This window comes from Grus americana, chromosome 1, assembly GCF_028858705.1.
Source record: "Grus americana isolate bGruAme1 chromosome 1, bGruAme1.mat, whole genome shotgun sequence".
Lineage (NCBI taxonomy): Eukaryota > Metazoa > Chordata > Aves > Gruiformes > Gruidae > Grus > Grus americana.
The window spans coordinates 58,825,311-58,842,418 of NC_072852.1; the positions used below are offsets into that span (position 1 = coordinate 58,825,311).

The window sequence follows — 17,108 nt, forward strand, 5'->3', positions numbered from 1 at the left end:
ATGAAGCTTTGGAAGAAGATAGACATATTTTTTGCATCCCTTTCTGGACAAGCCATGCCGAACAGGCACTGCAGCTGCTGCAGGGCAGTGTTGCCTGTCTGGCCTAGCTGCGAGGCTCAGGTCGGAGGAGGTGATTCTTCCTTGTCTGGAGTGAGTGAGGTGCTTGGCTGGGTAAGGAGGCCATGTGATGGGTGTTCCTGCGGTGTCACACCATCTGCAAGTGTGAGGGTTGTGCCTCAAGCTTGCTCACACTCAGCACTGCCCTCATTCCACTCTCGCTCTGACCCAGGATAGATCCTCTGAAACTGGGGCACTGGTGGGGAGGCTGGTTTCATTCTGGTGTTGCTTAGGTCAATGACTCGAGTTATTTTTCACAAAGTGGTCCACGGTATTTCTACCGCAGATCGACTCCTATGCCCAGTTTCAGACTGATCTGTGCACGTGTGCAGACCCTGAGAGCGATATGAGTGGTCTTTCTGGGTATCTGCAAGAGGAAGCTATGGGTCTCTTGCTAGTGTCCCAAAAGGACACTCTTTTACTTCCCAGCAATAGGTACAAACTGGTCCCAGTATATCTGATCACGGCAAGCTAACACCTGATCCCTCCACCCTTGTTTCTGCACCTATTGCTTTACCAGCAGGAAGTAGGACGTGGTTTGGGGCTTTTTATTCTCGGCCTCGCTAGCCTTTTCGATACTGCAGGGCCTCGTCTCAGTCTGACAAGACAAGCAAGCGGTGGCTTCCTGTGCAAAGGTGAGAGGGAGAAGACAGACTACGCACATACAAGAAGAACAGCTCCACAGCAGAATTGCTGGGCTGGAGGCATCTCTCTCACTCCAGCAGCATTGACTGGCAGCTGGACATGCATTGAGCTAGGATATCTGCCTCCATCCCTCTCCCCTTCCCCCCCTCCCCGCTCCCCTCACAGTTTGACGTTCAGCACCTGCTTCCATCCGACCCCGTGACCCAGTCCCCGGGGACTCCCTTCGTCTGGACCACCGGGTGCCTGGAGCTGGAAGGTAAAGGGGGTGATGCCAGCTCTCTCCCACGTGGGGATGGCTGATCTAAAAAGTGTCTTGGAAGGAGTTTCGGTCTGACAAACTGAATCTCACCGTTGGGGAGGGCTGAGCACGTATTTATCTCTCTGTCTCTCCACAGTCCTCTCAAATCATACACCACATCTCACAACCACGCCGCCTGCTCTCTTTCTCTCTCTTTCTCTCCCCTTTGTCTGTGAATGTGTTGTCGTCATGTTTTTCTTCCTCTGAACCTAATCTTTTATCACAACGGGAATTGATATTATGCCTCATGCCAGCCCTTTATAAACCGTCTCTTCCCACTCTCTTGGCAGTCCCAGCAGGGTCCGGCGGGACTGTCTTGTTTTGCTCAGCCCTGCCTGTGCTCCAGGCTTGCTGAGAGGTGATGGTGGTCCCTTCTCCTGTGGGCAGAGACAGACCTTGAGGTACGGGTGTCCAGGTGGATGGGGAGAGGGGGAGGCTTGGATGAGAAACCCGTAAGCCTGGTCTGTCTAATATGGAGCATGGCTGTACAGGCTTTGTAAGACAAGGAGTCTCCCTGGGTGCCACAGGTGGATGAGGGGTGCTGCAGAGTTTCCTAATTACAAAGCCCAAATTTTCTGCTACACCTAAAAGTACGGCTCCTTCCAAGGTAGTGCAGGGTCTACTTCACAAGGATGGTGCATGGCTTGTGTGTGACTGTGTAATATTTTGTGATATGGTAAAGCCTTGACTTTCCAGAACTTGGTAAACTCCTTCTTCTCCCTGATTTCCTCCCCTGTCCCAAACAAGCCATTCAAAATCTATCTCCTAAGTCATAAGCTCTGCAACTAACTTTTGTCAGTTGCAGCCAGAGACCCCTCTTACTCAGCAAGCACCTAGTTATTTCAGCCGTAGGACTTACCAAAAAAAGAAGCTCTTCAAAACGCAAGCCGTGTGCAACTAAGGCAGGATTCTCTACCTGAGTCAGCAAGCAGCCTGAAACAACACATGCGGACTGCTGTGCACTCAGACACATTTCCAGAAGGCATTACTCCTGCAAACAACCTATCTGTGTTGCAGTGTGAACGGTTTCAGTGCTGAGCAAAGCACCCAAGACAGGAAAATGATGAGGTGCTGAGGGAAAAGCACAGACTCTGGAGTGGAAAGGGTATGAGTTTCTGAGCCTGGAAGATCAGCACTGGCTTTGAGTCCTGCCCTGGGACAGTGGATGCCTCCTGTGAGATGACATCTTCCTAATTTGCATTGCTGAGCTATGTTGGGGGGGTGTCTTCTGTCTTTCAGTGTGTCACCAGTACAGATGAAGCCCTCTTTGCTGCTTCTGTGTCACCTCTGGCTGTTCAGCCTCACACCTCTCTCACAGGCATCAGACTCAGCACAAGGTAAGAAGTGATTCCCTTCACCTCTGCCAGCTGGGCAAGCCGGGGGGGGGGGGTGTCAGTCGGAGCAGTGTGTGCGCCACGGTGTGTTGCTGTGCAGTGCTTGTGTTGTAACATAGAGCCAGAGGAGTTTGCAGTAGTTAAAGGTCCCTTATGAGCACATCAACTTCCAAGGACAGAGCAGTGGCTCTGCCTTTCTTACTTGGAGACAGTTATCCAGCAGAGGAGTCAGTCTGTATTTTTGGATGGGGCAGAATTGTCCAGGGTGATGGTTGATGCCCAACATCATTGCTAATTCAGTCACGTTGCTGTCCATCTCTTCTCTGCTGGCAGGTGCCTCCAGCCTAACTTGTTGGTATGACTCACGGGCAGCTCTCTTCTGCAACTGGAACCCAAGCAGGGACCTGGTTGAAGCACCATGCCAGCTGGAGATTATATCAAAGTTAGCTTTTTGTGACAGGTGGGTGACTGGAGAGGCTGAGGAAAGCCAATGCTTTGAATGAAAAGTGTCCTGGAAAGTTTGCCACTTTACAAAAATGTAGGTTCCTCCTCTCCAGGCCAGGTGTAGTGGAGTCGCAGAGCTGCAGAGCCTAGGGGCTTTGTCTTGAACTGTGTCTCTAATCCCGTGTGGGCTGAGATGCTGGACACTGCTCAGTGTTTGTTATCTGACGGTCCCAAGCTGTCTACCACAGCCCATCTTCCAGTTCCATGCTATGTCTGTGTTTCATTTTCAAAAAAATCCCTCTTCCTTGGTAGCCACCCTCTGGACTGAAAGGCATTTTCAATGGAAAAGGAGGATGTATAGAGATGAGGGCAGAGGAGAGTGGAATTAAAGTTATATAGGGGCCATTTGCCCATTTCCAGGATGAACTGGGATGTTGCACCCTGAGTAACAATAAATGAAGGAAAATATTGTTCCCCTTATCTCCCCTGACCCTTTCATCTCTCTCATTTCATGATGTTTTCCTCTCCCACACATCTCCCAGCAGAGGGGTAGGTGTGTGGCCAGTACCGCAGTGAGGGCTGGCTGAGTCTCTGTGGTCTCCAAGTATGACATCTCCAGCCAAGAGATTTACCAGCTTACCCCAGGGCTGGGGTAAGGAGAAGCTCAGTGTGATTCTGGCAGTGGGTGGGTTGCTCATGACTCTCATAGAGATACCTCCAACAGGGTGAGATTGGCAAATATATTCTGGGGCTTGGTGCACGGACCTAGAAAGCCAAAACATTTATGTTGCTCCATGTGTATGAACCACAGAGGCTGGAGCTGGAATTTGGGCTGGATTTGGAACTGTGCCATTGCTTGATCAGGGCTCTAGGACTCCACCGCTTCCCACCATCAGCAAGTCCCAGGTTTGATCTGACCTTACGGCTGGAGCAGCCAGCTCAGTCTGATACCCCCTCAGCTGCAACCCCATGGATGCTCTCTTACCCTGTCACCTCCTGTGCTATAGCTTAGCTTGGGCTGTCCATCCACACTTGTCAGAGCACTAGAGAGGTCATGGTATTGCGCTGCCAAGCGTGAGGTATGGTCCTGGCTGACTGGGATGTAACCTGGTTCAGAAGATAGATTTCACTTGGTATCTGAGATGCTACAGCACCATCAGTGGCTTGAAGAAGACCTGTAAACCCTAGAGGGGCTGAAACAGGCACCTGTCTTCCAGGGCCATGTTGGCACAGTTGTGGGCAGCAGGTGTGTTTAGGCTCTGCTTGCCCTCTGTTATCAGCAGGAAGCAGAGAAGGTAGCAAGAGGGTTTTGTGAAGACGTGGAAACTGGAAACCTACTGTTATCTTTAGCTTGAAATAACTGGGATGCATTGACTCTACAAGTGCCAACACATAAAATTTGTCTGAGTGATGCAGTGGGGAGAGAAAGTGGGATTACATCCTTGCTGTAACCTGTTCAGCAATACAGTAGGATGCAAAATGCTTTGAAAGGCCTTTAGCGTTACATAAAGTTTGACAAAATACAAACCAGCCTCCCCAGCTCACTGGAGTTGTCTTGCTTAAAACTCAGGTTATTTTCCTTACCTGAAAAATTCAAGGAACACTGTGAATTACCCAAGGCAGAACACATGACAGGACTGAGGAGATGCATCAAGACCTTCAGCAAAAACAGTAATGTGAGTACTTCATGTGGGATGTCCTGGCTAGCAACAAAGTAGAAAGGATTTGTATGTGGATTTGGGGTGTATAAACAGTGTGATGCCCAAGAGCAGTATAAAAAGCCCAAACCTAATCCTTGACTCCAGTTCTGAGATTGGGCTTGTTGTTGCTGATAATGCATCACCCTTGTGGGTTCCCCTGGTTTCATTGTGAGCTGGGCCATGCTGTCCTGACGCATGCAGAAGAGGTGCAAGACAGACAGATCACATGCAGTGTCCCACGTCTCGGTTACCTGGGTTTGGTCCTAATCCCTTCCTCTGAGGAGGGATGGACGGACATCACCACCAGCTTTGAGGTCATCCCCTGACCTCATTTTCCTTGAAGAGGTCAGTACCATTTTCCAGATCATTAACTACTTTGAAGCCTGGTTAGATGTGTCAAATGCAAGATGCAACAGCAACACATCACTGGAGCTAATGGTGATGCAAATCCTCTAGCTATTATTCTTTATTTAAATCAGTCTTTTTTTAGACTCATTATGTACTTCCTTGTCATATCCAGAATTACTGTAGCCCTTGTGTTTTCAGAAGAAAACACACCCAAATATGAGCTAATTCTCCTTATTGATAAAGTCACAATCAGTTCAAATGAGAGACAAGCTTTCTCACATTTGCACATCATGTGCAAAGACAAATTGTAGGGTTGGTAAACAGCTCCAAAACCTTTTCTTTCTAATCAAGCTAATTTCCCTATTGCTTATTTAATACTGTATGATGTATGTGGACCTTTAGTATCATTGCATTTCAAGAGTAATATTTAATACTAATGTCATCTCAATCTTACCAATGAACACAAAATGTTTTAGTAAAAATATTTTTCTCAATAAATGTGACTCATAGAAAGTAACTTTTTTCCTGCTTAGTCAGCACACGCAGCAATCCTAGCAAACTAGCGCATCACAGTATTTTGTGCCCTTCTCGCTAATGAACAAAAAAATAAATTCCAACCACATCAAATATAAATCTTTGATTCCTCACTCACCACCGAGGCTTATGCCTTTCAGCCACAAATACCGTCCATATTTATTGTCGAGTATTCCTAAACCTCTTATGCGTAAGCAATGCTTAGAAATATGAATGCTTATTGATGAGGCTTCCGTGTCACTAATGGTAAATTTTCCTTGCAGACTCAATGCTTCACCACTGCAGACCGCCTTACCATGTCTGTCCATTGCCAGATTGGAGAGAATAGGTCTATACCTGTGCAAATAGAAGATTTCAATCCACTTGCAAATAGTGAGTACTCATCTGGCTTGCAATCCCTGAAGTTTCCCCATGAAGTGACAGCTAATTTCTCTTCCCCATCCACCCCATGCAACACCCATAGCTGATTTTAGACTTGTGTGTTTTCCCGGTCCCCTGCTACAACTAGCACAGATGAACCATGTTGACTCCTGCCACTTGCATCTCTAACATGCAGCATTATGCCAGCCACTTCCTGTCCTGTATCTGGGACAATGTTGAATGACAGTACTTTAAACCAGGAGTTCTGGCTTCAAACAGGCAACGACAGCTCAGCTGACCTCCTGAAAAATGCATGCTGCAAGAAGGAGGGAAAGTCTTGCTGCTCTTCCCCTGCCCCTCTTTACCAGATAGGTGCTTCCACCCTCCTTTAAGCCAGCTATGGCATACATCAGTATTTGCTGAAAGGATTCAACTCACTAATCCAGCAGAAAAACATCTGCTTGGGTCATTTTTTTTGCTGGATGTGTGAGTGTACCTGACTCAAGGAGAGGTCCAATATTGCTGCATGGTCCAGGAAGGCATGGCTGCAGTCAGGGAATAGGAAGGATCAGCCCAGACAGTCTGTGTAACTCCATCCTCTGTGGCTGTAGCTCTCTGAAAGAGCAGCTGGGAAGCAGCTGTCACCCCAACCATGTTTCATTCCTATCTGTACAATTGTCTTGTGGATCAGATCACCCCTACAAGATAGGATGCATGGCTGTGTGGGAGTGAGTGCACTGACTGCAGGGGCCACTCTCGCAGGCTCGCAGGAGGAGCTGCCTTTAATGTAGTCTAGAGACATCAGGCCTTTTGCCTTCATTGACAGCGAGGAAGAAGGAGGAACAGAGAGGGGGAACTCACTAACCCTCTCACATGGCTGTGGCTGGCTGGAGTCTGTGAGCACAGCCAAGACACGAGCCGTGCTGCAATGGGGTTTGCGGTGGAGCCCTGTTATGGACAGACAGCGTGGAGGTATCAGCCCTGCTCCTTCTCTCTTTCCAGTAAAGCTAAGGCCTCCGGGAAATCTTCGGCTGGTTAGCAAAACCGAAAACACCTACAACTTAACGTGGAGCCTGAATATTTCCTCTCACTATTTGGATGGGGAGCGGGAATATGAAGTGCGGTACCGAACCACGAGTCAGTCCTGGGAGGTGAGTACAGAGTGGGGCACTGGGACCTGTCACCATATGAATCCTGGTCTTCTTTATGTCACCCAGGACTTGCTCCTGGGCCTCCCCTCAGGATGAAACCAGTTTTGGTGCAGCTGGAGAGCGGATGACACCTCCCACCTTCTTATATGTGTCACCTGCTGCCAGTGTTTGGTGATGACATGGAGTCAGATGGGAATCCTATTTTACTTAATGCTGTCACAAAGAAATCCAGGCAGCTCCAGGAGAGACCTGGAAGGGATGAAAAAAAGCAAAGTGAAGACAACTTGTACTCTAGGGTGAAAAGCAGTGCACAAGGTGAAGGGATGTGAGACAGGTCCTCTCTGAGGGCCTTGGAAGAAATGGGTACATGAGGCTGTAAGCCAGGGTGTTGATGATGCTCTAATTTTGCCCTACTCCTAGGACGCCAAGAACTTCACCATTAGGCAGGACCAGATGTGGGTGGTGTTCCAGAGCCTCTCCCCCAACTTGAAATACGAGGCAGCTGTCCGTGCAAGGCCGAGTGCCTCAAGTACCTACAAAGGCGTGTGGAGCGACTGGAGCGAGACCATACTGTGGAGAACACATGCTGACCGTAAGGATCAGGGTCAGGCAGTCTGGCTTGGAGGGGAAAAAGGGGAGTCAGGGAAAATAAACTAGAAGGGCCAAGCAGGCTGAGAAGCTGGAGGAAGATGGATGGATTGTGTTAATCAAAGAGCAATAGAAAGGTCGGAAATTATCTGTACCTCCTAATCTGTTAGGTCAGACTGGCTCAACAGGGCTTAAGGGCAAAGACCCCTTGACCCCAAAAGAACCACTCTGACTTACAGAAGCCAGGAAAAATCCACAAGATGTAAATCAGGAACTGCTTCTCCAGAGCAGCAAGGCCAGATGTCTGATCTGCAGAAGCAGTGCCCAGGACTGGCATTTTCCCAGGTGCTCCTGTGACCTAGGAACGTAAATCCAGCTTTCTAAAATGGCCCAGTTCACTGGAGCCATTGATCTGTGAAATGCAATGAAACAGAGCACTCAGCTCTTGAACCAAAGGAGACCTGAGCCTAGGAAGCAAAGTCTCGCAGAGAATGAAAGAGACTTAGATGCATGTAAGTCCCTTCCAAAAAGGTCTGCTGAGACTTGCATCAGTCATTACCATGTACCACAGCGTGGAGGACAACTCCAGCCTTGAAAGATAATGCCCTAAGCAAGTCTCTTCGGTGAGTCATTGGCTGTGGTCTCCGTCATTTCTTTTCCAAAAAATAAGCAGATAGAGGTTATTCCTTCTCATGTTGCCCCCACTCTACCCCTGCTCAGCCCCTCCCTGTTGTGCCTGGTGCTGGTATAAACATAAGAGCTATGTTTAGAAAGGGCACTGTGTTGCTGTGGCGATCAAATTTTGACAGTGTGTGATGTCAATGAATAGGATACAGCCGCAACCAGTTGTCATAGCAACCAAGACCCAAAGATAACCAGGGTACCAGAGGCAGAAGAGACAAAGTGATCTGAGTAGCATCTCAAGGACAGGCAAAGAAAGAATGTCCTAAAAATGTCTCCTCCTTATTTTATTTTTCTCTGCTCCCTCACAACTACTCCAGAGGACCTCTGCAGGCCCAGACCAAGGGGTGCTAGGGATGGAGGGGTGGCAGGCAGAGGAGATAGGCACCAGAATAGCAAGACCAAGCAAAAGTGCACAGGCCAGACGTGCGTGAAAGAGATTAAGAAAAGTTTGAGATAATGCCAGACAAGCTTGAGGAGTGCTGACAGCACCGGCAATGTGGGAACTCAGTCTCTTTCTCCCAACCCTACAATCCAAGTACCAAAATCATTATGTGGTAGAAAGCTGTAACCTTCCTAGCCTCCTAAAGCTTTCCTACACCTCTCCAAAGAAAGAAGCCAGCCCCTTGACCTCTAACCTTCTCCATCCTTGGTCCTCCTGCCTTCTCAAAGACCCATGAACCCCATGACTCTGTCTCCCCCACAGACTGATAATGGTGTTTCAAGTGCCCAACCCCACACCGATTTTAGGACTCCTTGCTTTCCTTTGCAACAAAACAGACAGATTGATGGACACTTCAGCCAGTAGAATGTGGCACCTCATCTGTGGCAATCCCCAGCTGTGGTGGTGTTATGAACAGGGAGTTCAACCTGTTCAGCACAAATTATCTATGCATGCCAAGTAGACTCTGAAAACCATCTCAGCTCAGAGGCATCCTACACAACACAGCAGAACTCATTTATCTGACCTGTATATTATAATTTTTTATAATACAATGTTTTATATATTATATAAAATTATAATAAAGGCTCACTTTGATCAGCTTGAACAGCCATGGAAGGGATGCAGTTCCTACCTTCAGAATCCTGGCTAAATTTTCACAGCAAGTTCCTCGTTCTCTCTCATCTTGCAGAAACATCCCGGCCGGTCTTGCCAGCTCTTATAGTGAGCACTTGCATCTTTGTGATCATCGGGACTGCCTTCCTTATTAACTTACGGACCCTGAAATGGTAAATGAGAATCAAGTTTTCCTCTCTGTTCCTCTCCTGCATCTTATGTGTCTTCTCAAAAGCAGGGTTATTTTTCACTTGGTATTACTCAGGATAGAGAGTGACTTAAAAATATGGTTTCTAGCCCAACCTTTTGAGGCTGACATTTGTCTGGGGAGATATAACACCACCCAAGAAGATGTGGTTTCACCACCATCATCATGTTGTGCCGCACTCCTGTGACCGGGTGCCATGCCCTGCCTGAATTCAAAACAGCTGCCTCAGCACTTCTGTCGCCCATGGGTTAGAGTGGTGTTACCTGGCAGGGATGCACCAAAATTGCCTCTTAAAAAGCAGGCCACTGGGTTGTGCACTCCCTCAGTAGAGAGGACCACGCAAGCCTAGGTGCCGCTACCTTCTCACTTAGTTAAACACGCTGGCAAGAGCTCAGGCAGGACATGGTGACATTTGGTCTGTAGTCAAAATGAGGAGTACGATTCTTTCTCTCCCTGGTCTGTGCAGTCCTGAAGTGTCTCATCATATGCTGGTAAACATCTACATGATGCTTTAAAGATCTCCTTGCCAGTGCTTCTACCCAGGCACTGCTTTTACTCAGGACTGAAAGTATCTCACAAGGTTACTCTGTGCAATAATGCAGAGAGTGACGTGTCAGCATGGCAAAGTTAGAAATGGCCTCAGGTTTTCTCATCTCAGGACAGGGGCAGAGAAGCAGGATGCTGAGATCTGTGCCATGGAGCAGGGAGAAATGTTCTCAGGGATGAGGCAGCAGAGGCTGGGATGGTTCCTCTGTAAGGAAAGGAGGAGATGCATATTGAAGGAAGATGGATACTGAGAAAGTCACTGGTCACTGTGTTTTACCTTGAGTCATAACAGAAGGCTGAGGAAGTGTTAGCTATATGGCATAGAGAGAGATAAAAAGTGCTCCTTTCTCCACAGAGTATAATTAACCTGGGGGAATTGGGTGGAGGATAATGCTGAGGTAAGATCCAAGGAAGGATTAGACATGCATGAATAAAAATAGCATCTGCAGTGATGTAAGGTAGTTTATATGCAAGAAGTAGCAAATTCTGATGCTTCAGAGAGTACACTGATTTCTTCCAGAGGTCAGGAGTGTTTTTCCTCAGAGCATCCCACACCAAAGCTTCAGCAAAGAGCTGACAGGATCAACAACCTCTCTGAGGGACTGAGGAGCAGATTAGATCACTTCATGCTGCCTCAGGATGAAAAACACGCTGGATCCAGTAAGGTAGAGGCTACTGGGCTGGCGCAAGGTGTGCTCAGATGGCTTGCATGCCCAGCGTGTTCTAGTTATACCACACAGTGTCCTGCTAACAGGACAGACAGACAGTTGTGGCACAGCTTTGCCAGCGATGGTCCCATTCAGACCATGTGGTCCTCTGAGTCACTGTGGTGGCAGCAAAGCAAAGAGAGGGCAACTCACAACAGCTAGAGCTTGGTAACTAGAGAGACTTACCCAGCTTGTCATCAGGATGGGGGGCTAAGGGGACAAGTGGAGAAGTTAAGGTGACCAACCAAAGTAGGGAAGAAGCCAGTGAACTGCTGGTTGTGCTTCCCTTGGGAAAAGGCTGAGGGGAGTGTACTGTCCAATGCCAGGTTTAACTGCCTCATCCCTATACCTCTTATCCCTCAGCTACTGCATTTCAGGCCACTCAAGAGCAGAGAGAGCCCTCAGGCTTGTATTTTACCTCTCCTCCATGCCAGGGTAGTATGCATGAGCTGCGCTGCTCTCTCCTACCTCCACCACAGTGCCAGATTGGTCAGGATCAGGCCATGCTTCATTCCTCCTTCTCATTCTCTTTTCTCAAGGTTTAAGAAGATCCTGAAGATTCACATCCCAGACCCCGAGAAGTTCTTTCCTCCACTCGTTTCAGTTCACGGAGGTGACATTCAGGTATGGGACTGGGGATGGAGCCACGTGGTTATGAGGGAGAAATGAGAAAGGAGGGTCCAGCTGCACATGCCTGGGACAGACAGCTGGTTGCTGGACCTACATGTGCACACACAATACCAGCTGCTGGGTTGTCCACTCGAGTTTTATTTTCTGAACTTCTAAAACCTGACACTCGGCTGAGGCATCTCTAATTACAGAACCGAGAAATGGCAAACCATGCAAACCTCAGCACAAGGGACCTGTGGGAGGGAGCTTGGCCTCTCAGATCGTCTTCCACCTTGCCTGCCCTAGGCTGCCCAGCTCTTCCCCAGATTTCCTGCTGTGATCCCCTCCTCCTGGCTGTGAGCCTTTCCTCTGCTCCTAATGTGAATTGCCATCATGCTGGTTGGCACTTAGCTGTTTTCTGCATTCTTGTTCTCCTTCCCTTCTTTCTCCACCCCCACTTTCTCCCTTCCCCTAATTTCTCCTTGAGTATAGGCAGCTGCAAGGAGACACCGTTCTGTGCAGTATTAGAGGGAACATCAGATGCAAGATGTGGGAGGTGATCCCAAGGGACATCTCACTTTAAGAAGGGTGGAAACAAACTGCAGAGGGTCCAGAGGACAGCAAAGCTTTGGAAAAGCCTATGTGCAAAAAGCCTTAGAAAGCTTAAGCTACAGGGGAGGAGTGCAGAGTAGGGGAATGGGGGTGTGCAGCAGGCACTGAAGACGCTTTCTCAGTGCAGAAAGAAGTAGAAAAATTGGCTTCACTGGCCATAAAGGCAACGAAGTTGGGTGTTATCAAAACACATTTATTTTTAAGGATAATGATGCACTGCAGGATGTCACTCCTGGTGAGTGTGGAAATCTAGGCACAAGGAGTCTGGAAGAGCACTTTAGACAAGAAATCTGCATAGGGCCACATAGACGTATCAGAAACTGGTTGAGCACCTAGGAATAGGTTGCATGAGACGCACCTCAGTACCGCTTTTCGTGTTTCCACCTTCACTTCATCTTATGGTCTTGCTTTTTTTTTTTCTTCCTTTCACTTTAATCCTCCATCTTCTGTTACCCCCCTCCAGAAATCTCAAAACAGGCTTGCAAGATCTGCTCATGATTTCAAAGTGACAGAAATATATACTCTCTCTGAACATGAGGCATCATGAATGTGAATTTCCCTCCCCACCACCTCCAGCAACTCTTGCTTGGACAGAGAAAAGGTCACTTGATTGCTGTGGATGCTCAGGAGAAGAAACCTTTGGTTCCTCACTGTTATACTTTGCATGTAACAGTCTCTCTCCTGTGTTTCTTCCCCATCAGAAATGGCTCTCCTCTCCATTCTCTACATCTTCCTACTGTGTGAACAGCACAACCCCAGAGATCTCCATGCTCGAGGTGATGCAGAAGAATGACCATGAATCCCAGTTTCTACTTTCCAAGGGAACCCTGACTCCTGATCCTCCCTTAGAAACCAGTGGGCACTCTGTATCCAGCTGCTTCACCAACCAAGGCTACTTCTTCTTCCACCTTCCCAACTCCTTTGAGATTGAGCCCTGTCAGGTCTACTTCACCTATGAGCCTTTTACCCAGGAGAGCAGTGGCAATGAGGATGGCGAGTCCTACCATGCTCTCCCCTCCCCGGACCTCTGCACACTGGCAGAGGACATGCCCGTGTTGTCCCATAATTTCCTTCACTGTATCAAGGAGACCCAGGGCTTCCAAAATAGCTCCTTCATGGAAGAGACAGAAGGTGAAACCCAGCAGGCCATTGCTATTTCTGGGGCTCTCCAGTCAAGTGAAGGCACCTCACCAACACCAGTTCTGAAACAGGATGAGAAGGTGATGGACAAAGCAGCTTTACAACCTGCTGAGGCCCTGTGCCAGCTCAACACTGACTTTCCTGACCCACCACACCTGCATGACAGCAATACTATCGATGTAATGGAGGGGAGTGGGAAGGCAGGCACCCAGATTGACCCCTGTACACCAGCAGCATATGCTACCTCTTCTTTCTCTCAGCCTCCACCTCTAAGGCAAAGCCAGGAGGAGGATCCATGCAGAACAGCCTTCTCCAGCCAGGTCCCAAACACCGGTGCCTACCTTTCTCTGAGGGACCTCCAAAGCCAGTACAGCCATTGCTCTGTCTAGGATCTGCCTGAAGAAAATCCACAGGTGGGAAAGGTCTTCTCTGCAGAGAAGGTTAGATGGACAGTTTTTCTATTCAGGACATGAATGTGACTTCAGCATCAGCCCATTGGGACTGTTCTTTATTGAAGTTGGAGAACACAGTTACCCTAGAGGGCTGCAAAACCAGAAAAGGGATAGGGTGGACAAGGTGTAAATTCATGGATGGCTACATGGGCAGCACTAGTTCCCAAGGTAAAGTGTTAGTGAAACAGACCACTGGAAATGAGAGGACATTTTGCATGGAGAACCAGGCTATTGGACAGTAAAGCCACACATGGAGAACGATAAAGGCACATTAAAGCTGTTTGGTGGCTACACAGCAAATGGAGATGTAGAAGCTTGATTCTTAGGCATACAGGCCAACAAGGACTCGCCTTCATAACTGAATCTGTTTCTCTGCTATTACTGGATTTGATGGCCTAGAATCCCCTTCTCACACTGACCAAGTGCCATTCCGAACCTCACCAGCCTGTTTTTTCCTTTCCAGTTCCCAGCAAGAGACTGTGCCAGCACTTCCATGCCCCACATCTTGGTGTAACATAGCACTCAGCTTTAAGGCTGAGCAGGCACATGGTCTGTTTGCCTCATTTCAGCTGAAAAACCTCTAATGGGAGGGAGAAATGCCTGAAGAGGTGGATATGAGACCATAGCACTGCCAGTGAGTGCTGGGGCTGATAATGAAATGGATGAAGATATCTCCTCCTGACTGACCAAGGGTGTAATTTTTTCTGTGATGTCCCCACTTCAGGTTTTAATCAAAGATTACATTCTGAGCTACTTGGTTCAGCTTTAGACTCGAGTCTCTAAGGTCAGCTCAGAGCCACAACTGTGTCAGCTGTGTAAGCAGTGCAGTGTAAAAAGAAATCCCCATTATTGGGTTAAAAATACTGGGGAAATCCCCCCCACGCCCCCTTCTTTCCCCCAGGTCTGATGATGGCAGTAAAAAGAACGCACACAATTTCCCATTCTTGCTGCATTATTTTTCATGAAATCGAAAGCCTCTCTGCCCTGCTGGCAAAAGACAGTTATTTGACTACGATAAGCTGATTGCAGAATAGCTCATCCCACATCCTGTATTAGTGGAAAACATTGCAACGGTGCTGCCCATTCCTTCCATTGCTCAAGGGAAACCATTGCCTAATTAGCGGCAAAGATATGGTGAATGAGCCCAGAAAACCAACCCACGAATCAGCACCTTTGCTGAAAAGAAAACCTCAATCCACTCACAAAGAATGGGGATAGCAAAAACTACCTTTTTTTCTTTCTTTTTACTCTGCATTTGCTCATCTGAGTTGAGAGAAAGTAGCACACCACAGAAGAAAAGTGGCAAGGCAAAGGAAGATAAACTGTTCTGGTTACATCCATCCTTGCCTTCAACATCTGTACTGTCTGTACACTTTCTTGCTATATTTCTGGACTATTCAGGAGTGTGAAAATACCAGCCCTGTGCTAAAAATCTTTCTTCTAAGAGTTTTTCTATCAAAAAGGTCAAACTTTTTGGTACTTCTGCCACCCCTGTATCACCCAGAACTAATTCTTCCCTACCTCTGTCTGTACAAGCATTGAGCTTCCCCTTTGTCCTGGTCCCACACTGTTACCTGAGCTTGTCCTATGCAGTCTGAACGTTATTATGAGTCCCAACTACGAGGTCATCCACCAGCTTGGATTTCACCTCAAAAGAGCTGCTGAAAGGAGCCTACAGCTGAGAGGGCTGGGGGAGCTATATCCCTCCTTTCATCATCTGCATCACCTGCATCAAGACGTGAACTGCTCCATTGTCTCCAGGAGACAGCAGGTGAAGAAGACCCCATAACTTCCCAGATAAGGAAGCACAAGGCTTGTCCAGCTGTTTGTTGTACTTTGAGAATCTTCCCAGATGGACTTCAAAGACACTGACTCCCTTGCCCCCGATAGGCGATTTTCTATATTACATGGGCCAAGGATCCTAGTTGTACTGATGTTTATCCTGTCCCAATGTAGATCTTCATAAGCTTTTCAATTATTCTTGCTGCTAAGATGAGTACGACAGAAAAAAATCGCCTTCTTGTAAATAAAAGAAATATTAATGAATCTGCAATGTTTTTCTGTCCTTTGGGGTGGAGGGAAAGCTTTTCTAAATATGCAACTAGGCAAAGCTTTGCTTGGACCTGTCTACCTTTAGTTGTCCTTCCTACTCCCTTCCCCAAGGGACTCAGCCACTGAAAACAGAAAGCAGAGTTGGAAATGATCCTGCTGCAAGCCCCTGAGGACCATCTTGCTGGCTCAGTATTCCCCCCCCAACCCTTGTGAAAATGCTGACAGCTTTCAAGCTGGCAAGCTGTTAGTACTGCATTCGCAGGCACACTGGGTGTGAATGTGTGACACACTGCGGCAGGAAGCACTCAACATCAGATCTGGTGATAACTGGACCTTTCTTCCAGGAAGACAAGATCATGTGGTCTCATATGTGAGTAACCCAGGTTGTGACTACCAAAGGCATAACACTCTCAGTGATACGGGGCCCGTTCTCTGCTGGGCCCCCAACAGCACTTTGGAAGTGTCGCATGGGGAGCAATGCCCTCTCAAGCTGAAGTGAACACACAGTGTGTGGTTCGCAAAACCACAGAAAGATGCTATGACAGTGTCCATCGGTACCAGAGGCAAACCAAAGCTGAACCGGCACTGTGTGGAAAATATTGAGCTAATAGCCACAGACACGAGTCCTCTCTTTATCTTAACCCCAGAGACAGCAAAGATAGCTATCACATCTCTCATCTCTCTCTTTCCAAGATACATTGTTCCTAAATAGGCAACACCACTCTCAGCCCACTCCCACATCCCTTCTTTTTTTTTTTTTTTTTACTGTGGATAAGCGGAAAGTAAAGGGTACTTGCAGCAAAGGAATTCTTCTGAAGTCAGATCTGATCAAGGTTTTGGGTCCTTGGTTGATTCAAAAACCTGCAGTGATAGATGTGGTATGCTTGCTTAGATAGATCAGATTGAGATTCTGTATTTTTTGTTCTGCTGAAAACACCAGAGAAGGAGGATGCTTCTTTCCAGTAAAGTTGGATACAAAAAAGTAAGGTCTCTGGCATTAGGAAATACCCTCAGCTGCCGTCTGACCCACTGTGGCAAGCCCTCATAGTGTAAGCTTGGGAAAACCACATACAAATACGTATGTGCCTAAAGATGCAGCTAGTCCCCAGTTATCTGGGGAAATTTTGGCTCAAAGTAACTTTTAAAAGTGAAATCTGGTCTCTTAAATCTCTTGAGCAGTTCTGAAAGCATTTCTTATTGTCATTGCATGCCTCAGTTTTCCACATGTACAGCAACGAGTTAGGATAACCACACTGACACATTCCCAGTCAAACACTGCAGCTTTGCATCCACATTTAACGTTTATCTACTAGAATCTACCACGAGGCAGCTACAGCAATGGCTTTTGATCTTCATGCAGTCCCAGACCTGCAGTCCTGAACCAGTGGCAGAGCTGAAAGCAGATATCCCTGCCTAGCTGCCAAAATGAGCTCAAATGAGCTCAGCCCCAGGTCGATGCCACTGGCTGGAGCTCAGGCCCAGGTCAAGAGCTGTCCATGTCCCCATCCCCCCCCCCCCTTTATTG

At 47.8% G+C, this 17,108-nt stretch overlaps 1 protein-coding gene across 4 annotated transcripts; it reads left to right on the top strand.

Annotated features, from left to right (window-relative positions):
• The first annotated feature begins 718 nt into the window (after nucleotides 1-718).
• On the top strand, nucleotides 719-15,541 carry IL2RB (interleukin 2 receptor subunit beta). Of its 4 annotated transcripts, XM_054813448.1 has the most exons (11): nucleotides 732-752; nucleotides 928-1,461; nucleotides 2,300-2,397; nucleotides 2,728-2,854; nucleotides 4,409-4,514; nucleotides 5,684-5,792; nucleotides 6,783-6,931; nucleotides 7,352-7,523; nucleotides 9,334-9,430; nucleotides 11,258-11,342; nucleotides 12,641-15,541. In XM_054813448.1, exons 3-11 carry the CDS (start codon nucleotides 2,316-2,318, stop codon nucleotides 13,466-13,468), a joined length of 1,755 nt encoding a protein of 584 aa, XP_054669423.1. In that variant the 5' UTR covers nucleotides 732-752; nucleotides 928-1,461; nucleotides 2,300-2,315; the 3' UTR covers nucleotides 13,469-15,541. The 4 variants fall into 4 exon arrangements, with proteins under 4 accessions (XP_054669422.1, XP_054669423.1, XP_054669424.1 ...); XM_054813447.1 differs by having other exon boundaries at nucleotides 719-1,018; XM_054813449.1 differs by lacking the exons at nucleotides 732-752; nucleotides 928-1,461 and adding an exon at nucleotides 1,694-2,165.
• The last annotated feature ends 1,567 nt before the right edge of the window (nucleotides 15,542-17,108 follow it).

What these genes read in the sequence shown, in the direction of transcription:
- IL2RB (XM_054813446.1), top strand. Translation starts at nt 2,271, where the DNA reads ATGTTGGGGGGGTGTCTTCTGTCTTTCAGTGTGTCACCAGTACAGATG. An exon ending in CCTTCAGCAAAAACAGTAAT is followed by an intron (nt 4,515 to 5,683) that starts GTGAGTACTTCA and finishes TTTTCCTTGCAG; the next exon opens with ACTCAATGCTTCACCACTGC. An exon ending in CCACGAGTCAGTCCTGGGAG is followed by an intron (nt 6,932 to 7,351) that starts GTGAGTACAGAG and finishes CCCTACTCCTAG; the next exon opens with GACGCCAAGAACTTCACCAT.